The 20,208-nt window shown below is 38.7% G+C and overlaps 1 protein-coding gene across 7 annotated transcripts in view; it reads right to left on the reverse strand.

The window, feature by feature from the left end:
* The window catches only part of fam13b (family with sequence similarity 13 member B), a 128,937-nt gene that overhangs the window by 23,365 nt on the left and 85,364 nt on the right, over positions 1-20,208 (reverse strand). For all 7 annotated transcript variants that reach the window (XM_028812962.2, XM_028812963.2, XM_028812965.2 and 4 more), the window contains 2 exons: positions 19,771-19,825; positions 4,619-4,739 (listed from right to left, as the gene is read on the reverse strand). In XM_028812962.2, the coding sequence (XP_028668795.1) occupies positions 4,619-4,739; positions 19,771-19,825 (176 nt within the window). The remainder of the gene's footprint in view (positions 1-4,618; positions 4,740-19,770; positions 19,826-20,208) is intronic.

Genomic DNA, 20,208 nt, shown 5'->3' on the forward strand with positions numbered 1-20,208 from the left:
ATTTTTACTATTTTAGAATAAAAAGTTACATTTGATTTCAGTCTGTAACAGCTGGTGTAATTTATGAGATTTGTAAAGGTTGGCTTTGTTTGTTTTTTTTATTCACTTTTCATTCTCTCAGTCGTGTTCAAGATCCTTCCCTACTCCATCTGACACTGCTGTTTTCACATAAAGACGCGCTGTAGCTCTGCAGTGTATCATGATACATACAACCGCATGTTTTTTCCCCCCCCAATCTTGCCAGTCCCCACAAGTTGCTGTATGCCGTTTCTTTTGTACTCCAGGACATGCAGAGGAAAGCATTGTAAAGAGCCGTAACTTCAGCGCTATATGCAATCATCAGACACTCCCCATTTGACACTGCTGTTTTCACATAAAGACGCGCTATAGCTCACCCAAGGAGCGCCCGTCCTACATTTACAACATGTGTACTTGTTGCAGTGTACACACCTCTCTGTGCTATGGTTCCTATTACACTGAACAAGCACCTGTAATTTGCAGCTCTATTCATTATCTCAAAACAAATATATGTGATGTTTTGAAGAAATCATTTTATGACGTGAATAGTACCAATCAGAAAACATCGTCAAAGTAATGCAATATTATTTGAAAACAAACAGCGTCAGATTGAGTGTGATTTATACTGGTGCTGTTACTTAGAGTCAGATCAGAAGCTGAATAAGCTCCTGTTCTGACTCTAAGTAAAAAAGCATGAATTAATCAACAGAAATAACCGCGATCGACATTTTAAACTTAACGATTTACTGTGCATACCAATTTATAAATTTTACGTCCATTTGAGGCGACAAAGAAAAAAAAAATTTCTTCCCCAGCGGGGAATCGAACTCAGGTCTCTATGGCGCAGCAGGGCTGCCATGCTCTGAGTCAGCAAATCTCAGCGTTACGCCATGGAAGGTGTTGTGACATTCTTGTGAAAGTGTTTATTTGATGTTTGGCCGTCAGGCTTCAGACATTCTATAGTTTATGCCTACATTTTGTAACATTTATTACTAAAATATAAAAAAGTTTCTGTTTTAACAATGTGTTTACACAGATTACTGTAGAAACGGAACACATATGAAATGCGTGTGTTCCAAATAACGATCTATTATTTCCACTCTAAAACTCCAGTTCAGTCACTCCCAGATAATCAAACAAGGCATGAGCTGGGAAAACTTAGTGAACGTTTTGTGATGGTAGGGGATGGAATAGCCAGCTTTTTGCTGCTCGTCTTAATCGGAACATTTAGAAGACAAAAGAGAGGTGAGAACGGTTTTAAGGTGGGCCGGATCTACAAGTTTTTCGTAGACTCTGGTAATTCTAGTGTTAAAAAGACTGCATGCCTTTTGCCACTCTAGTTGGAAAAAGCACCTGCAACTGGGCAGAGTTGCCATTTTTATTGACGCTCCTGCTATAAATGATGTAATGCCAGCTCATTATTTTGGTGATTCATCCCTGGTTGATGTAACTTGTCTGGAGCCATTGCAATAGCAATGAGAGTGCAGTTGACCACTCCGATTACATTTGGAAAAGCGGGCATTGCTGCAAATTACTCTTTGATGTTTGCCAGTCCAACCACAGTGTAAAGAAAAATTATATATCTGTATGACATTCAGATAATACCACCCCATACAACTGGCATGGCACGACTCACTGATGATTGTGAAATACCCAATCGGTCAGCAAGCTGACGTTGAAAAGCACCTGTGGCTATAAACCCAAGAGTGGACAGAACTTGCAAAGGAGAAGATAGAGCACAATACCTGAAAGTCTGCCTTTGTAAAACCGGCACCAATTCAGCACATAGCTTCAAAAGGATAGCTCTTGGAAATCAAAATTGACTTAGAAGCCAGTCATCATCACCTATAAACGTGCACTCTCTTAATTCTTCCATTTGCAATGTCTTCTAACAAAGCTAAAGCAACTATGGTAGTTTGAATAGTCTGGCCATTCCATGCACCATTATATTGTTACTGAATGATTACAATCAAGTGAATTAAATTTGTAAACCATATGCAATTAATCTCAGTGTATTTGATAACCTGTCATGGATGCGAATATGAAACAGAAACGGAAACTGCAAAGAATTAATAGCACTGCTTTGATGGTGTGTGCTGCCCATTTGCAAAACCGAGCAGAAAAGTATGTATGCATGGTTCGAGGCTGCCGAGAAAATGAGTGGCTTTATGCAAAGCTTAGTTTTTATACATCTTGAAGTGTGCATGGAAACGGGCGTACACCATTTTTGTGCGTACACACCGTTTATACATGAGGCCCTTAGTGTCAGAGTTCAATATCCAGTAAGTATCCTAACATGAAATGAGTGTCCCAGCATCTCAAGTTACTGGTAATACAATGAATTGGGAACCAAAATTATACAGATAACAGCATAACACAAAACCAAGACTATTCCCAAATTCTCAATATGCTGAACTATAGAGATGCTAGATATGAAGATACATTACATGCTTGAGAAGCATGATGTACATTGACTATAAACTTGAGAATGTACAATTTGCTTGGTGTACAAAACAACTTTCATTTCTGAATACCACCAAATCAATATGTAAAAAGCTTTCTTTCTGTCAAAATTTGACATGGGGGGTGATAATAAAAATGTCAAAACAATGATTATTCAATCATCCAAGAAGGGCACAGAAGTACTGAGAAAACGCATTATGCATAGGGCAGTGAAAAATGCTCAATTGTTGTGTAATACAGTATTACGTGAAAATATTGACTTTTACAATTTTTCAGATCTGTCTGGATTAATTTCAAAACCAATTTTCAAGACAAAATTAGTTATGTGTCAAAACCTGGAATATGCTGCATTTATTAATATTCAGACCCCTATACTCTAGCATATTTTGATATCTGGAAAAAAATCTGCATAGCAAGCATAAAGTTAAGTTAGGTCATATTTATTTTTAATAGTGTTCTTCAATGAGTACAGAAAAACGACATTTTTTAAAGACTGCATGATATATAAACACACAATTAGGATAGAAGTGCCTTGCACTGATCTAAATTTGTGCATCATTGAAAGTCAATTTATATTTTCTGGATAAACACTCCATGTCAGTTTAGAAATCACTCTTCACGCTGTGAATCTGACAACTAATGAACATCTAAAAGAAGTCAGAGGTAAAAGTAAAAAAAAATGCATTAATTAGGAAAGAAGTCTAAATTTGTATTAAGGATTTGCAGTACACCTTAATTGTGAATTCCTGACTCAATACTTATAATGTAGGAGCTTCAAGACAATACACATATACTGCCTAGAAAAGGACATCTTATCAAAATTCATTATCAAACAAGAAAGAAACATGATCGTGAAGTCACTGACAGCCCATGAAAGACCTATAGCATGCAGTGGCTGACAGCGCAGAGAAGGTGCATTAGTTGACTCTTCCAAGAACTCTGCCTAACAATGGAGGAAAAAACACTTACCCCAAAAGAACTGTCTTATGGTCTCTCTGGCTGAAAACACAGCAGTGAAGCAGTTAAGTTTTGGGAAAGGACCTTGTATTATGATGAAAACGAAACTCAGCTTTTGACTAAAACTTCAAATTTAAACATAAAAATGCACATATCCCAGGAAAACACTATTCCACAAGTGAAGTATGACAGGAGCAACTGCTAGAAATCTGAAGGTACTATAGAAAATCTGCCAAACTGCATGGACAAAATCACTTCTAACTAGTATACAAAGCTGAAGAGCACATACCCAAAATGACATGAAGCTTTTATTATTGCGAAAAGCGTCTCAACCAAGTATCATTGTGTGGGGTCAGAATGCTTATGCAAACAATTTGCATTGTGTATGCAGCAATTCTGAGTTTCTGACTTAAGATACAATGAGAAGCCTGGCAAAATGCAACTCAGGCCCCTTCTTCAGGCAGTCTGTAATTGTAACGTTTCTGATTACAAACTGCCTGAAGAAAGGGCCCAGGTTGACTCTAAAGCTTGTATATTGTAACATGTTCAGTTAGCCAATAAAAGGTGTCATTGTGCTTGACTTCTCATTGCATCCATAATGGTTAACACAGAAAAACACCCTACAACTACTGACTTTAAGATATTTAGTGGAAAAAAATGTGAATTTTGGTCAAGCAAGTTTGCCAAAAACTAACACATTATTTGTAATCCAGTAACACATCAAATCATACAATGATGTATTTTAAAGATACAGGATATTAGTGTCTAATGTACTTTACTGATAGACATTTCAACAAGAATTCCGTAAGCTTTCAAAGTTTCATGCTAACACTGATATTAAGACTAATGTCTACAAAAACGTGTACAAACTTAAACATTTTATACTGTTTTATGAATAGTATAATAACCACATAGATACTAAAATGAAATTGTTTTTTAAAGCACAAGTTAAAGCTGCTTTCTACACAAACATTAAGCATGCAGACTGCTGACTATCAAGTACATAAAAACCGTTGTGTGTATGTCTGCTTGTCTACAAGGATGGATCAAATATTTAACAGTGTTATATCAGCCTACAGTAAGTTGATTCAAAATGCTCAAATTATTAAAAATAAATAAATTTATATATATATATATATATATATATATATATATATATATATATAAAGCATTTGTTTACCTTCTTGTGTCACTTCTTCAAACACACTGCGCAGGTCCAAATGAGAGGTTCCAAGTGACTGACAGAGTAAATCCACAGTTTTCGAATTTGCATTTATATCGCATTCTTTTGTGATGAACTGCTATAAAATCAACAAAAAGAAACAAGCATGTAAGATTTACCTTGGTAATTCGCAACAAAATCATAAAAAAATAATTTCCTGGTTTTGTCAAAAATAACTTAACACTAAATCATTACTTCACCAGGGAGCTCAAATATTGTACCTTGTCATTTTGTGTATAGATTTCATTTTTGAATCTCTGCAAAGACGAAGTAAGCAGCACACTAGGATAATGTCTAATGTTGTGTACCCCAAAAGTCTGTGTTAGGTGCTTCATGTTGCCTATCTGTGTGTAACATTTAGGTATGGGTATCTAATCCAAAAAAGTGGTATCTTCTGATTACGTTGGCCAAGTAGTAAAATGTCAGTTAATACACTGTATATGCCAGGCCAGAGATATGAAAACTAATAATTTATTAACTAAATCATCTAAACTTATATAAATGACTGGGATTATAAGAAATGGCAAATGTTTTAGAAATTTTTTAATTCATGAATATTCATGAATATTGCTGTAATAGAGTAAATTGCATGCAGCTTGATGTGATTGCACTCATATAAATAAAATACCAATACAAACACAAAACATAAGAACCAATTTAACAAAAACATACTTGTATATGTTCATCAAAACAGTGAAGAAGTCTCTTTAAGATCAATCTATAATAATAAAAGGCAAAGCCCTCACTGACTGACTAACTGACTCACTCATCACTAATTCTCCAACTTCCCGTGTAGGTGGAAGGCTGAAATTTGGCAGGCTCATTCCTTACAGCTTACTTACAAAAGTTAGGCAGGTTTCATTTCGAAATTCAAAGCGTAATGGTCATAACTGGAACATATTTTTTGTCCATACACTGTAATGGAGGAGGCGGAGTCACGTATCGCGTCATCACGCCTCCTACGTAATCACGTGAACTTATTGCGTCATCACGCCTCCTATGTAATCACGTGAACTAAAAACAAGGAAGACATTTACAACACGAGTCACACGCGGGAACGAAGGTAAATGACGTTAATTTTTGACTGTCTTTTAATACTGTGTAAGCATACATATTAACACATGTGCAATTAAACGTGTGCATTTACGGGGTGATTTGTCAGGCTTAAAAGCTCACCTTTTATCAAACGCGGGAACAAAGGTAACTGACGTTGTTCACTGTCTTTTAATACTGTGTAACCATACATATTAACACATGTCCAATTAAACGTGTGCATTTACGGGGTGATTTCTCAGGCTTAAAAGCTCGCCTTTTACTAAAAAGGTAAATGCAAAACTATTTTCAATCAGTTTATTGAAACGCTCCCGTTAAGGATTGCAATAACATATTCGCGAGATAAAAGAACGAAGTAGGGGAAAATGGAGGAACAGCCGCAAACAGCGAAGAGCAAAAAATTAATTAAACAATTGAGAACGGAGCGAGTTAAGCATACAAGCATGTTCATAAGGGAAACAAAGCACGGTGTAAAACGTAAGTTTAAATTAAGTTTATAGAAACGCTCCCGCTGCGGATTGCAATAACATATTCACGAGATAAAAGTTTAATGAGAAGACACGAGGTATAAACGAACCACACGCCGTGGCGCAACGTTAGGGGCAACAGTTTCAACCATTCTATGATCTGCTTCTCGCAACTGAAAGACAGCACATGGCGGATGTTAGCCGACTTGCTGACCGCAACGTTAGGGGCTTCAACTATGGCGCTGACGCCACATCTCAGTGCCAACACTTTGCAGACTGTACTTAAAAGACACGCCCTCCTCACTGGACAGTTAAAAACACCAATCAAACTAACGATGACATCAAGTATTACCCAATCAAAAGTAGGAAAGGAGGCATCTTCATAAAATGCGTGTGGGATGATTTGCATGAGACGCTGCTTTAAAAAAAAAATGATAAAAAAAAATACGGGATAAATCCCGTCCAGTATTGATTCAAAACGGGACGTGCAATTTTTATTCTCAAACGCGGCACGATTCCGTATTTTAAAGGACGGGTGGCAACCCTACAGTGCCAGGTAACCACCCATACAATCAGATTGTGATTCAGACTAGGAATGCAATGAATGTAATTACCCCGATCTACATACAAGGCGAAAGTCTTGCAACATTCAAAGATGATGGTTTGGGATAAGTACACCATACAACATAAAAGAGCTTATGAAGCCTTGAACCGAAAAAAGCAAGATCTCAGAGATCGTAAAAAAAAAAAAATAGGAGGTAATGTCGTTTTACTCACTGTAGATTTTAGTCAAACATTACCAGTTATTCCACGAGGGAGACCAGCAGATGAACTCAAGGCGTGTTTAAAATCCATGCTTCTCCCACGCTCGGTTATATGTCGCGTGTTCTCCGGTAGGTGCACCAAAAAATGTATACATTTAAGCATGTAATGGGCAAACAAAAAATGAGGTATACCCGAAGGCACTGCATTAGTACTTAATGTAACTTTACTTCTTAAATGTTAATGTTTTACTGTTTAATAATTTATACGCTTCTTATATGTTGTTCAAATTCTTTTATCAAAATACCACTGACAGCGCAATGCACGATAACATGGAGTGAATACACCATACGCATCCGCCCACGGCCGCCCTGGTGTGCGCAGATAGGAGTTGATTCTACAATAAAATAAAATAAAGATAAAAAGAGTAAAACAATCATCACCCATAAAGCGGATAGTAGACGTGACGTACTATATGTGTACCACATTTCAAGTGTATAGGTGAAACGGTTTGCGAGCTACAGGTCATTTTAAATCCTGGACAGACACACAAATTGCCACGGTAGCAAATTACAGAAGAAGATTTTACTGTTTAATAATTTATATTTATATGAAATGTGCTTCTTATATATTACTTCATATTCTCATATGATAATGATGTTAATGTTTATATTGATTTCTGTGTTATTAAAACTGCATGTATGTGTGTATATATATATATATATATATATATATATATATATATATATACTAGCAAAATACCCGCGCTTCGCAGCGGAGAAGTAGTGTGTTAAAGAGGTTATGAAAAAAAAGGAAACATTTTAAAAATAACGTAACATGATTTGTCAATGAAAGCCCGTTTCAGTCAGTAAGTCTTATGTGTGTGTTTATGTATGTGTGTATATATATGTAGATGTGTATATGTAGATATGTATATATATGTATATAAATGTTTATGTGTGTGTGTATATTATATATATAATATATAATATATAAAAGACAGCAACAGTTATAACAATGACAACACAATTACATTGACAATCATGTTACGTTATTTTTAAAATGTTTCCTTTTTTTTTTCATAACCTCTTTAACACACTACTTCTCCGCTGCGAAGCGCGGGTATTTTGCTAGTCTATATATATATAATTCACAGTCGCCTCCAAAGGGGAAGACACCCATGAAAGCACGCACACCAAAACAAGACACCCATGAAAGCACGCAGGAAGAGGCATGGATTCACTAAGCCGCCGACAAGTAGGAAAGAGCCTCGCCCACCAACTCTATGACCATTGGATACGACGACAACTCACAGAGCCACGGCCACTAACTGGGACGCGACGCCTCCGAAAAAACGGCGTCATTTATGCTCATCTGTTGTACGCTACACATGGACCTCTGAGCCACCTTGAGTTGGGGGCAGCAAGTCTTTGATAGGCTGCAACAAAATGATGAAAGTACGGGCGCATTTTTTCACACAAGCTGTGTGTGTGTGGGTGGGTGTTAGTTAATTTGTTACTCGAAGGATTTCAAGATTTAATATGCACAGGCGGTAACACTGCAAATGCAGCCCAAACGAACCAAAAATCTTCCACAGTCTCCTTACTGTAAAGCAGCAACACTACCACTGTGCTACAAGACAGAGAATGCAGTTAAAGAATGCACCAGTCTCGATTTTACTTTCACTTCTGTTTGGACAACTGTGTCGTTCAGAAAGTGTTCACCCATCAATACATAATTATGCGACATATGATACGCCGTGAGTTGGCAAGAGCCACGAGTGTTCAGCGGTGTTTCCCAAACTCGGTCCTGCTGAACCCCTGTGGCTGCAGGGTTTTGTTCCAACCAGATTCCTAATCATTAATGCCGGTGAAACTCATCAGGGATAAGTCGGTTTTTCAAATGCAGTCGTGTAGCAGATTAGCTGGATGTAATAATCCGAGATGAATGCGCACCTCCGCGCTGAGTGAAAACACAATGTATATTGCTGCAACAAAATGATGAAAGAACGGGCGCATTTTTTTCACACAAGCTGAGTGGGTGGGTGTGTGTTAGTTAATCTATAATAATAAAAGGCAAAGCCCTCACTGACTGACTGACTCACTCACTCACTCACTGACTGACTCACTCATCACTAATTCTCCAACTTCCCGTGTAGGTGGAAGGCTGAAATTTGGCAGGCTCATTCCTTACAGCTTACTTACAAAAGTTAGGCAGGTTTCATTTCGAAATTCAAAGCGTAATGGTCATAACTGGAACATATTTTTTGTCCATACACTGTAATGGAGGAGGCGGAGTCACGTATCGCGTCATCACGCCTCCTACGTAATCACGTGAACTAAAAACAAGGAAGACATTTACAGCACGAGTCACACGCGGGAACGAAGGTAAATGACGTTAATTTTTGACTGTCTTTTAATACTGTGTAAGCATACATATTAACACATGTGCAATTAAACGTGTGCATTTACGGGGTGATTTGTCAGGCTTAAAAGCTCACCTTTTATCAAACGCGGGAACAAAGGTAACTGACGTTGTTCACTGTCTTTTAATACTGTGTAACCATACATATTAACACATGTCCAATTAAACGTGTGCATTTACGGGGTGATTTCTCAGGCTTAAAAGCTCGCCTTTTACTAAAAAGGTAAATGCAAAACTATTTTCAATCAGTTTATTGAAACGCTCCCGTTAAGGATTGCAATAACATATTCGCGAGATAAAAAGAACGAAGTAGGGGGAAATGGAGGAACAGCCGCAAACAGCGAAGAGCAAAAAATTAATTAAACAATTGAGAACGGAGCGAGTTAAGCATACAAGCATGTTCATAAGGGAAACAAAGCACGGTGTAAAACGTAAGTTTAAATTAAGTTTATAGAAACGCTCCCGCTGCGGATTGCAATAACATATTCACGAGATAAAAGTTTAATGAGAAGACACGAGGTATAAACGAACCACACGCCGTGGCGCAACGTTAGGGGCAACAGTTTCAACCATTCTATGATCTGCTTCTCGCAACTGAAAGACGGCACATGGCGGATGTTAGCCGACTTGCTGACCGCAATGTTAGGGGCTTCAACTATGGCGCTGACGCCACATCTCAGTGCCAACACTTTGCAGACTGTACTTAAAAGACACGCCCTCCTCACTGGACAGTTAAAAACACCAATCAAACTAACGATGACATCAAGTATTACCCAATCAAAACTAGGAAAGGAGGCATCTTCATAAAATGCGTGTGGGATGATTTGCATGAGACGCTGCTTTAAAAAAAAAAATGATAAAAAAAATACGGGATAAATCCCGTCCAGTATTGATTCAAAACGGGACGCGCAATTTCATTCTCAAACGCGGCACGATTCCGTATTTTAAAGGACGGGTGGCAACCCTACAGTGCCAGGTAACCACCCATACAATCAGATTGTGATTCAGACTAGGAATGCAATGAATGTAATTACCCCGATCTACATACAAGGCGAAAGTCTTGCAACATTCAAAGATGATGGTTTGGGATAAGTACACCATACAACATAAAAGAGCTTATGAAGCCTTGAACCGAAAAAAGCAAGATCTCACAGATCGTAAAAAAAAAAATAGGAGGTAATGTCGTTTAACTCGCTGTAGATTTTAGTCAAACATTACCAGTTATTCCACGAGGGAGACCAGCAGATGAACTCAACGCGTGTTTAAAATCCATGCTTCTCCCACGCTCTGTTATATGTCGCGTGTTCTCGGGTAGGTGCACCAAAAAATTTATACATTTAAGCATGTAATGCGCAAACAAAAAATGAGGTATACCCGAAGGCACTGCAGTAGTACTTAATGTAACTTTACTTCTTAAATGTTAATGTTTTACTGTTTAATAATTTATACGCTTCTTATATGTTGTTCAAATTCTTTTATCAAAATACCACTGACAGCGCAATGCACGATAACATGGAGTGAATACACCATACGCATCCGCCCACGGCTGCCCTGCTGTGCGCAGATAGGAGTTGATTCTACAATAAAATAAAATAAAGATAAAAAGAGTAAAACAATCATCACCCATAAAGCGTGTGTGTGTGTATATATGTGTATATATATATGTTGATATGTGGATGTGTATATGTATATGTATATATATGTTTATATGTGTGTGTGTGTATTTTATATATATATAAAACACAGCAACACTCATAACAATGACAACACAATTACATTGACAATCATGTTACGTTATTTTTAAAATGTTTCCTTTTTTTTTCATAACCTCTTTAACACACTACTTCTCCGCTGCGAAGCGCGGGTATTTTGCTAGTTAGTTACTCAAAAGAATTCAAGATTTAATATGCACAAGCGGTAACACTGCAAAAACAGCCCAAACCAGGAAAGACAGCTGGCAAAAAGTCACCAACAAACTAAACGCGTGTACATTGTACTTACTGAAAGCAGCGTTACGGATTTTACAAATGTTCATTTTTTTCCCTCTGCTTAAAAAACATTGAAAAAGCGGCGTATACTACGCCTTGGGTTGGTTTGCAGCGTGTAAAATAGTCTGTTTGTCGCGGATAATTTGCTATCCACACAAGGAGGAACCAGGAAGCGAACCCACAATCTTCCACTGTCTCCTTACTGCAAAGCAGCCGTACTATGTAGCTGCGAAAAAATAAAAGCAATACGAGTTTTAACAGACGTCATTGAAGTGTATCATAAGTTTCTGTAACGTTAATAAAAATGGCCAGGAAGTGTCACTACAGAGGTGAGTGTTAAATGCTTCGAAGCTTCGATACGATTTCCGACACAATTGCTTCAAACGTGTTGATGCTTCGTGAGGCTTCGGCGTCCTTCCCCTCACCTCCGGATTTTTCAAATGTTCATTTTTTCCCTGTGCTTAAAAATGATTAAAAACCCAGCCTGATTATGCGGCGTATGGTAAGCCGCGGGTTGGCTAGTACTCTAAGTTTCATCTCATAACTTACTGGTACGTATTTTGATAAACTTTTTAACGGACTACTTTTATTAACTACTTGTTTACTGATGATTAATGTAAGCTGGTTAATAGACATAAGTAGAGTGAATAAAGGGCTGACAGAGTATGACATGCATGATTTTAATATTAAAAGTTTCAATGTAGAAGCATAGACTGTATTCTCAGTGGAAATGTTAACAACCAATGACTTTAGAAGCAGTGCATCTCTCACTTTCTCCCTAATTCCTGTCCTTAGAAGGACAAGATTCACATCACCTAATCTTATTTTTGCCCCCCCCCCCCCCGCCCAATGGCTGCCAGTAAGCTTTACTCATGTGTTGCTTATTTGTAGGTGTTATGAATTTTCCTTATTTCTGTACTATGAATATCCTAACATCAAGCTGTACATTATCAAATATTTAAAGACGCTTCAAAATACAAAGATCAAGGCATTTCAGCAAGCAACTATAACTGAACAGATAGAATTGCTGAAAAAAATTAACCCTGAAGACAAAACTTACAGTTAGGTCCATAAATATTTGGACAGAGACAAATTTTTTCTAATTTTGGTTCTGTACATTACCACAATGAATTTTAAATGAAACAACTCAGATGCAGTTGAAGTGCAGACTTTCAGCTTTAATTCAGTGGGGTGAACAAAACGATTGCATAAAAATGTCAGGCAACTAAAGCATTTTTTTAACACAATCCCTTCATTTCAGGGGCTCAAAAGTAATTGGACAAATTAAATAACTGGAAATAAAATGTTCATTTCTAATACTTGGTTGAAAACCCTTTGCTGGCAATGATAGCCTGAAGTCTTGAATTCATGGACATCACCAGGTGCTGGGTTTCCTCCTTTTTAATGCTCTGCCAGGCCTTTACTGCAGCGGCTTTCAGTTGCTGTTTGTTTATGGGCCTTTCTGTCTGAAGTTTAGTCTTCAACAAGTGAAATGCATGCTCAATTGGGTTAAGATCAGGTGACTGACTTGGCCATTCAAGAATTTTCCACTTCTTTGCTTTAATAAACTCCTGGGTTGCTTTGGCTGTATGTTTTGAGTCATTATCCATCTGTATCATGAAACGCCGAACAATCAATTTGACTGCATTTAGCTGGATTTGAGCAGATAGTATGTCTCTGAACACCTTGGAATTCATTCAGCTGCTTCTGTCCTGTGTCACATCATTAATAAACACTAGTGTCCCAGTGCCACTGGCAGCCATGCACGCCCAAGCCATCACACTGCTTCCACCGTGTTTTACAGATGATGTGGTATGCTTTGGATAATGAGCTGTTCCACGCCTTCTCCATAACTTTTTTCTTGCCATCATTCTGGTAGAGGTTGATCTTGGTTTCATCTGTCCAAAGAATGTTTTTCCAGAACTGTGCTGGCTTTTTTAGATGTTCTTTAGCAAAGTCCAATCTAGCCTTTCTATTCTTGAGGCTTATGAGTGGCTTGCACCTTGCAGTGCACCCTCTTTATTTACTTTCATGCAGTCTTCTCTTTATGGTAGACTTGGATATCGATACGCCTACCCCCTGGAGAGTGTTGTTCACTTGGTTGGCTGTTGTGAAGGGGTTTCTCTTCACCATGTAAATGATTCTGCGATCATCCACCACTGTTGTCTTCCGTGGACGTCCAGGTCTTTTTGCGTTGCTGAGTTCACCAGTGCTTGCTTTCTTTCTCAGGATGTACCAAACTGTAGATTTTGCCACTCATAATATTGTAGCAATTTCTCCGATGGGTTTTTTCCGTTTTTGCAGCTTAAGGATGGCTTCTTTTACCTGCATGGAGAGCTCCTTTGACCGCATGTTGTCTGTTCACAACAAAATCTCCCACATGCAAGCACCACACCTCAAATCAACTCCAGGCCTTTTATCTGCTTAATTGATAATGACGGACTTGCCCACACCTGCCCATGAAACAGCCTTTGAGTCAATTGTCCAATTACTTTTGAGCCCCTGAAATGAAGGGATTGTGTTAAAAAATGCTTTAGTTGCCTCACATTTTTATGCAATCGTTTTGTTCACCCCACTGAATTAAAGCTGAAAGTCTGCACTTCAACTGCATCTGAGTTGTTTCATTTAAAATTCATTGTGGTAATGTACAGAACCAAAATTAGAAAAAAGTTGTCTCTGTCCAAATATTTATGGACCTAACTGTAGAACAGAAGGCAGAAATCAGCCCTATGATGATGATTTAAAATGCAATGAAAGGAACACCATCCATACTGCTTCTTTGGTGGCTTTTTATATTCAGTGCCTTCAAATGAGATGGGTCTGTTCCTCATGCTTGGGTAGAGGGTGAAGAACAGAAGTTGCTGCAAAGCCACTTTTGAATGGAATAAAGTCATGTGGCTGAAGCATTATGGCACAATCCCGGCTTTGTTTTAAATTACAGTTTCAACCACTAACACTGTAAATAATGCCAGGCTGTTTGCAGATCATTGTTGGTTTTTACTACCTAGTCTTGACTGGCAAAAGCTAAAAAACAGAAATGCAAATACAAAATAAAACAATTTTGCCATTCTCTGCCAATTACTGGTAGCATTTACATAAGGAGCACCATATTTTAAAATTTGTGAAAGACTCTAATTTTTAGTCTTTATACATGATAAAGAGAACAATTTTGGACCTACTAGCACAGGGGTGGGCAAACTTTTTGGCTCAGGGGCTACATTGACTTTTAACATTTGACAGACGGGCCAGGCCAGCACTAGATGCATACATATCAAGCATAAACATAAAAAAGGCATTACAGTGTTAATATTTACATTCACTTTTAGTGGGAACAGTGTTGTTGATCACACTTTTTTGCCAGTGCATCGAAGTCTGGTGTTAGTTTTGTTGTGGCAATTTTCAGAAAAGATCTGAGGTGTTCATCGCTCAAGTGGGATCTGTGGGGTGCTTTGTTAGTGTTCATCACAATAAAAGTCTGTTCACCCACATACGTAGAGCCAAACACCACCAGAATCCTCTGTGCCATCTTCTGGACGTTTGGAAATTTGGCTGCGCTTAATGAAGCATAAAATTCATCCAGTTTAAGAGAGTTGAACTTCTCCTTTAAGATGGTGTCACACTGGAGATCAATCAGTTCCAACTGCAACTCCTGTGGCGCCGTTTCAGGGTCCTGTGTGAAGGGACATGACACCAGCTGAAGTGGCTTGTAAATTTTTCCAAAATCAGAGAACAGACGGCAGAATTCTCCATGCAGGTCGTCCAGTGATTTCCTATATTTTTTCACAAGTCGAGGGGCCTCTTTCAGCGTAGCCAGTGTGGGGAAATGAGCGAATGAGTTGTTTGACATTTGCTTTGAGAATAAAGCTAGCTTGGTTTTGAAGGCTCTGACGTTTGTGTACATTTCATGCACAAACTGGTATTTCCCTTGTAGCTTCACGTTCAGCTTATTCATGTGTGTCAGTATGTCCACAGCAAAAGCTAAATAACAAAGCTAATCTGTGTCACTCAGCTCAGGAAAATAGTCAGCTTTCTCAATTAGCTCCAAACATGACATAATCTCCTGTTTGAGCTCCCACACTCGTCAACATACTTTCCCCAAACTTAACCAGCGGACATTGGAGTGATAAAGCAAGTCCTGGTGATCAGCGTCAATTTCTTCATTAATAAACGGACGATGCTGAAGTCCCCTCACTCGAAAAAAGTTAACGAGTTTTACAACTGGCTTCACTACATAGTCATGCTGCAATACGGATTTACACAGTGCTTCCTGGTGGATTAGGCAGTGTAAGAAAATTACCTCCTGCTCAGGGTTGTCCTCCGTCACCCTCTCCTGGATTCTTTTGAGCAACCCAATGTTTTTTCCAGTCAGATTTGGCGATCCATTAGTGGTAACGTTGGCGAGCGTACTCCATGGTAGCTTGTGCCTATTGTGGTGCCCGGCGGGCATCCATGCCCGGCCGGGACGCCTAGGAGGAGGGCTTGTGCCTCCTCCAGGACACGAGAGGGCGTCCACCCTGGTGGCTTTGGGGACCGCGGGTACGGAGCTTGGAAGCTCAGCCCTGTGGGGGCCCGTGGTCACCGCCAGAGGGCGCCCCAATGCCTTGGGAGTGTTGGCCCTCAGTACTTCCGCCACACCGGGAAGTGCTGGGGGGAAGAAACCTGAAAGCACCTGGTGGACTTCCGGAAACACCTTGGGAGCTTCCGCCACACAGGGGTGTGGCCACGGAGGCCCTAATGATGCACCTGGAGCCCATCCGGGGCATATAAAAGGGGCCGCCTCCCTCCAGTCAGGGCGAGAGTCGGGAGGAAGGAGACAAAGCGTGTTGGAGAGGAGTGGAGGCGGACCAGGAAGAGAAAGGCATTGTGTTGTGGCCAGGACTTTAAAAGGGGTGATTGGTGCTTTGTGCACTGGGTTTGTGCAATTAAACTATAAATATAATGTATAATAAACGTGTGTTGGGTGACATGAACGTGTCTGCCTGTCTGTGTCCGAGCCAGTCTCCACACTATTTATGACCCCCGATACGCTGTCATACAAGTCCTCTCCCCGCGTTTTCCCCTTTAGGGATTCCATGGCCAAAAACTCCTCCGTTATCTCAAAATTGTCATGAATCCTTCGGATAAAAATTAAAAGCTGAGCGGTGTCCTTTATGTCATTACTCTCGTCCAGTGTCAAGGAACATAATGTAAATGACTCCGCTTTTTTGTTTAACTTCGTCAATTAGCTCAACACGGCGAGTCACTGTCTTGCGTGATAAGCTAATTTTTTCAAATTTGTTCTTGCTCTCAGGACACAGGATACCTGCTGTCTCTACCATGCACTCTTTGTGAAACTCCCCTTCGGAGAAAAGCTTGCTGGTCTTTGCTAATTTGAATGCCAGCACATAACTTGCCTTCGTGCTTGATTCTTGGATGGCAGTTTGTTGGATAAAGGTGTTTTGCTGAGCCTGCAAACTAGCTGGCAACCTCTGAGCAGTAGCCGTCCGTTCTTGCGTTGACTGGTTTTTAGCGTAATTAGCATGCTTGTTGGAAAAGTGACGGCTGATGTTGTATTCCTTTAAAACCGTAACAGTTTCTTGACAAATAAGACATACAGCCTTTGACCGGACTTCAGAGAAAAAGTATTTAGTTGTCCATTCCTTATTAAACACTCGGCACTCACTGTTGACTTTTCTTTTCTTTGGCCCACTCATTGTTGCAGATGGGGTCAGAGCAGTAGCAGAGTAATAACAGAGAGTAACCTGGGCTCCGCAAAATCAAGTCAATGTATCACTGCGCCTAATGCGCCAACTGGTGGAACGCCAGGCATTACAGGACAAGGTCAAAGGAATGCAGTCATAATTATGATATGACTTGATTTGGGCCATTTTGTACCAATCTTCGGCGGGCTGGATTAAAAAGACCAACGGGCCCGATTTGGCCCGCGGGCCGTAGTTTGCCCACCCCTGTACTAGCAGTACATATGCCTAAGCAGGTTTATCTAGCTATTAGGGTGACCAGATTTTGTTATTTAAAGAAGAGGATGAGGGCAGGGATATAACTGAAACTTGATACATGCCTTCATTTACAATATTGGTCTTTACTTATTTTTCTTCAGAGGGAACATGAGCTTTAAGTAACATATACAAGCTTTCCTGATCACATATTCAGCTTCCTACTAGTTATGGTCTCATTGAAAGCCTGGGCATTATTATTATTTTAATTATTTTACTTGTCTGTAGATGTGCACGTTTGCTTTGTTGGAACGTTTTGTAATTACAGCTTGTTCCTGAATGGTAACGTTGCTCTTCTCAGCCTTTCTGGATATCAGAGTCAAAACTACATTTCTGCTTTTCTTTAAACAAACTCTGCATTGTACACAAGTTGTACTGACTCCAAGATGCACACATGTCACATATGGATTAGACAAAATCTGTACATCTACAGGTGGAGACCTATACAGTTTATTTATACAGTTTAAGTAACGATCAAGACAAAATCCTGGATCATTTCTTGCAAGTCTCAAAAACAGAACATTGTCAAGAATAACAGGATACCTGGTCACCATTTTTCTATTCTTCATTCAATTATTTTTTGAAAAAGATAATACAGTGATCCCTCGCTATATCGCGCTTCGCCTTTCACGGCTTCACTCTATCGCAGATTTTATATGTAAGCATATTTAAATATATATCGCGGATTTTTTGCTGGTTCGCGGATTTCTGCGGACAATGGGTCTTTTAATTTCTGGTACATGCTTCCTCAGTTGGTTTGCCCAGTTGATTTCATACAAGGGACGCTATTGGCAGATGGCTGAGAAGCTACCCAGCTTACTTTTCTCTCTCTCTCTCTTGCGCTGACTTTTTCTGATCCTGACGTAGGGGGATTGAGCAGGGGGGCTGTTCGCACACCTAGACGATACGGACGCTCGTCTAAAAATGCTGAAAGATTATCTTCACGTTGGCTACCTTCTGTGCAGCTGCTTCGTGAAGTGACATGCTGCACGGTGCTTCACATACTTAAAAGCACGAAGGGCACGTATTGATTTTTTTATCTGTCTCTCTCTGCTCCTGATGGAGGGAGTGTGAGCTGCCGCCTTCAACAGCTTTGTGCCGCGGTGCTTCGCATACTTAAAAACCAAACAGCCCTATTGATTTGTTTGCTCCTTTGAAGAGGAAGATATGTTTGCATTCTTTTAATTGTGAGACAGAACTGTCATCTCTGTCTTGTCATGGAGCACAGTTTAAACTTTTGAAAAAGAGACAAATGTTTGTTTGCAGTGTTTGAATAACGTTCCTGTCTCTCTACAACCTCCTGTGTTTCTGCGCAAATCTGTGACCCAAGCATGACAATATAAAAATAACCATATAAACATATGGTTTCTACTTCGCGGATTTTCTTATTTCGCGGGTGGCTCTGGAACGCAACCCCCGCGATGGAGGAGGGATTACTGTAGATCAACTCTGATTGTATTGCAAAAAATCAGTCATAAGAAGATTTTTCACTTGTGTTATCCCCTTTCCCACCCCCTTATAGTCTGATGTTTTAATACCCCACTTAGGTTTTAAGTCCAATTCAAGTTCCATTTAAAGGAAAAAGAGAGAATGTGGTTGGGAGAGGAATGGAACATCTTGTGGACCCAGGATGACATTTCGTCAGCACCAGCCAGAAGTGGGAAGAAACCATGGCCAAAATCGGTACTGTGCAGACCTCTAGATTACATTAACTTCCTGTCATTTACGATGGTATTAATCTGTTTTGATCTTACATATATTTGCAACTTTCACTGTACCCCAATTCAACATTAGCACATTTTACATTTTTGAATGGTGAAGGTAGGTTTTCCAAAAGTAACAATTACTTAAAAAATATAATTATTTAAATATCAGTAATTTACTGTATTTAATGAATTACAATAACAGTGACAAATACTTTTAACAGGTATGCCATATTATTATTGTAAAAAAATAAACGAAACATTTTAAACGCTAAATTTGCAATTTTTCAACAACTCAAGTGTCTGATAATTTAACATTAACAATTTTTATTGTTGTAGTAATAATCAAAATTAATAATTGCAATTATAATATTAAGACAATTATGGTCAATTATGAATTTTGTAGTAATCTTGCACTCCTATTAGAAGCCATGACAGAATTGAATGGACTTCTGTTTCAACCAATTTATTTTAAAAGCATTTGCATTTCAGTTGGGAGAAAGTGACAATCTAGAGACTATCTAAAGTAGTACACGGTTCATTCTTGTCTTAACAAGAAATTCATAACTATCTGAAGTTACTCAAATAACAGAATGTATGTGATGGACTACTATAACATTGAGTATATTTTCTAATGAATGCGCTAAAAATTTCCAATGTGTAAAAATTAGTGAGCTCAATACTTTGTGTCAAAAGTTGAAAAAACAAGTATTTACTTACAAAAGTTATTATTTCAGAGATGCTGTTGTCTTCAGGTACAATACATTCTTCTGGTCTAAAATGAAAAAATAACCATTGGTATGATTTACAAACATTTAAGGAATAGTTTTGTATTGTATCAAATAGGTTTTAGAATTTTGGCCAGTACTAGATTTAAATAAAAGGCCACATTATTACATGTTATACATAACAAAATACATAACTATCTAGAAAAGAGCAGTGGCAACACACAACCAGTATATTGGAGCTGTAAATGTTAGTCAGCTGAAAAATAATTACAACTGCAGTAATATTAAATTATCAATTTTAAACATAAAGAGAGCAATAACAAGCTATTTAACTTAAAACTAAAAGCAGATTTCCACATTTCGGACATATTACCTTATACTGTTTTAAAAATCCATAGCTTACAACAAAAGTATATTTATGACCTAAAGA

The sequence above is a fragment of the Erpetoichthys calabaricus genome, chromosome 11 (genome assembly GCF_900747795.2).
Source record: "Erpetoichthys calabaricus chromosome 11, fErpCal1.3, whole genome shotgun sequence".
Taxonomy (NCBI): domain Eukaryota; kingdom Metazoa; phylum Chordata; class Cladistia; order Polypteriformes; family Polypteridae; genus Erpetoichthys; species Erpetoichthys calabaricus.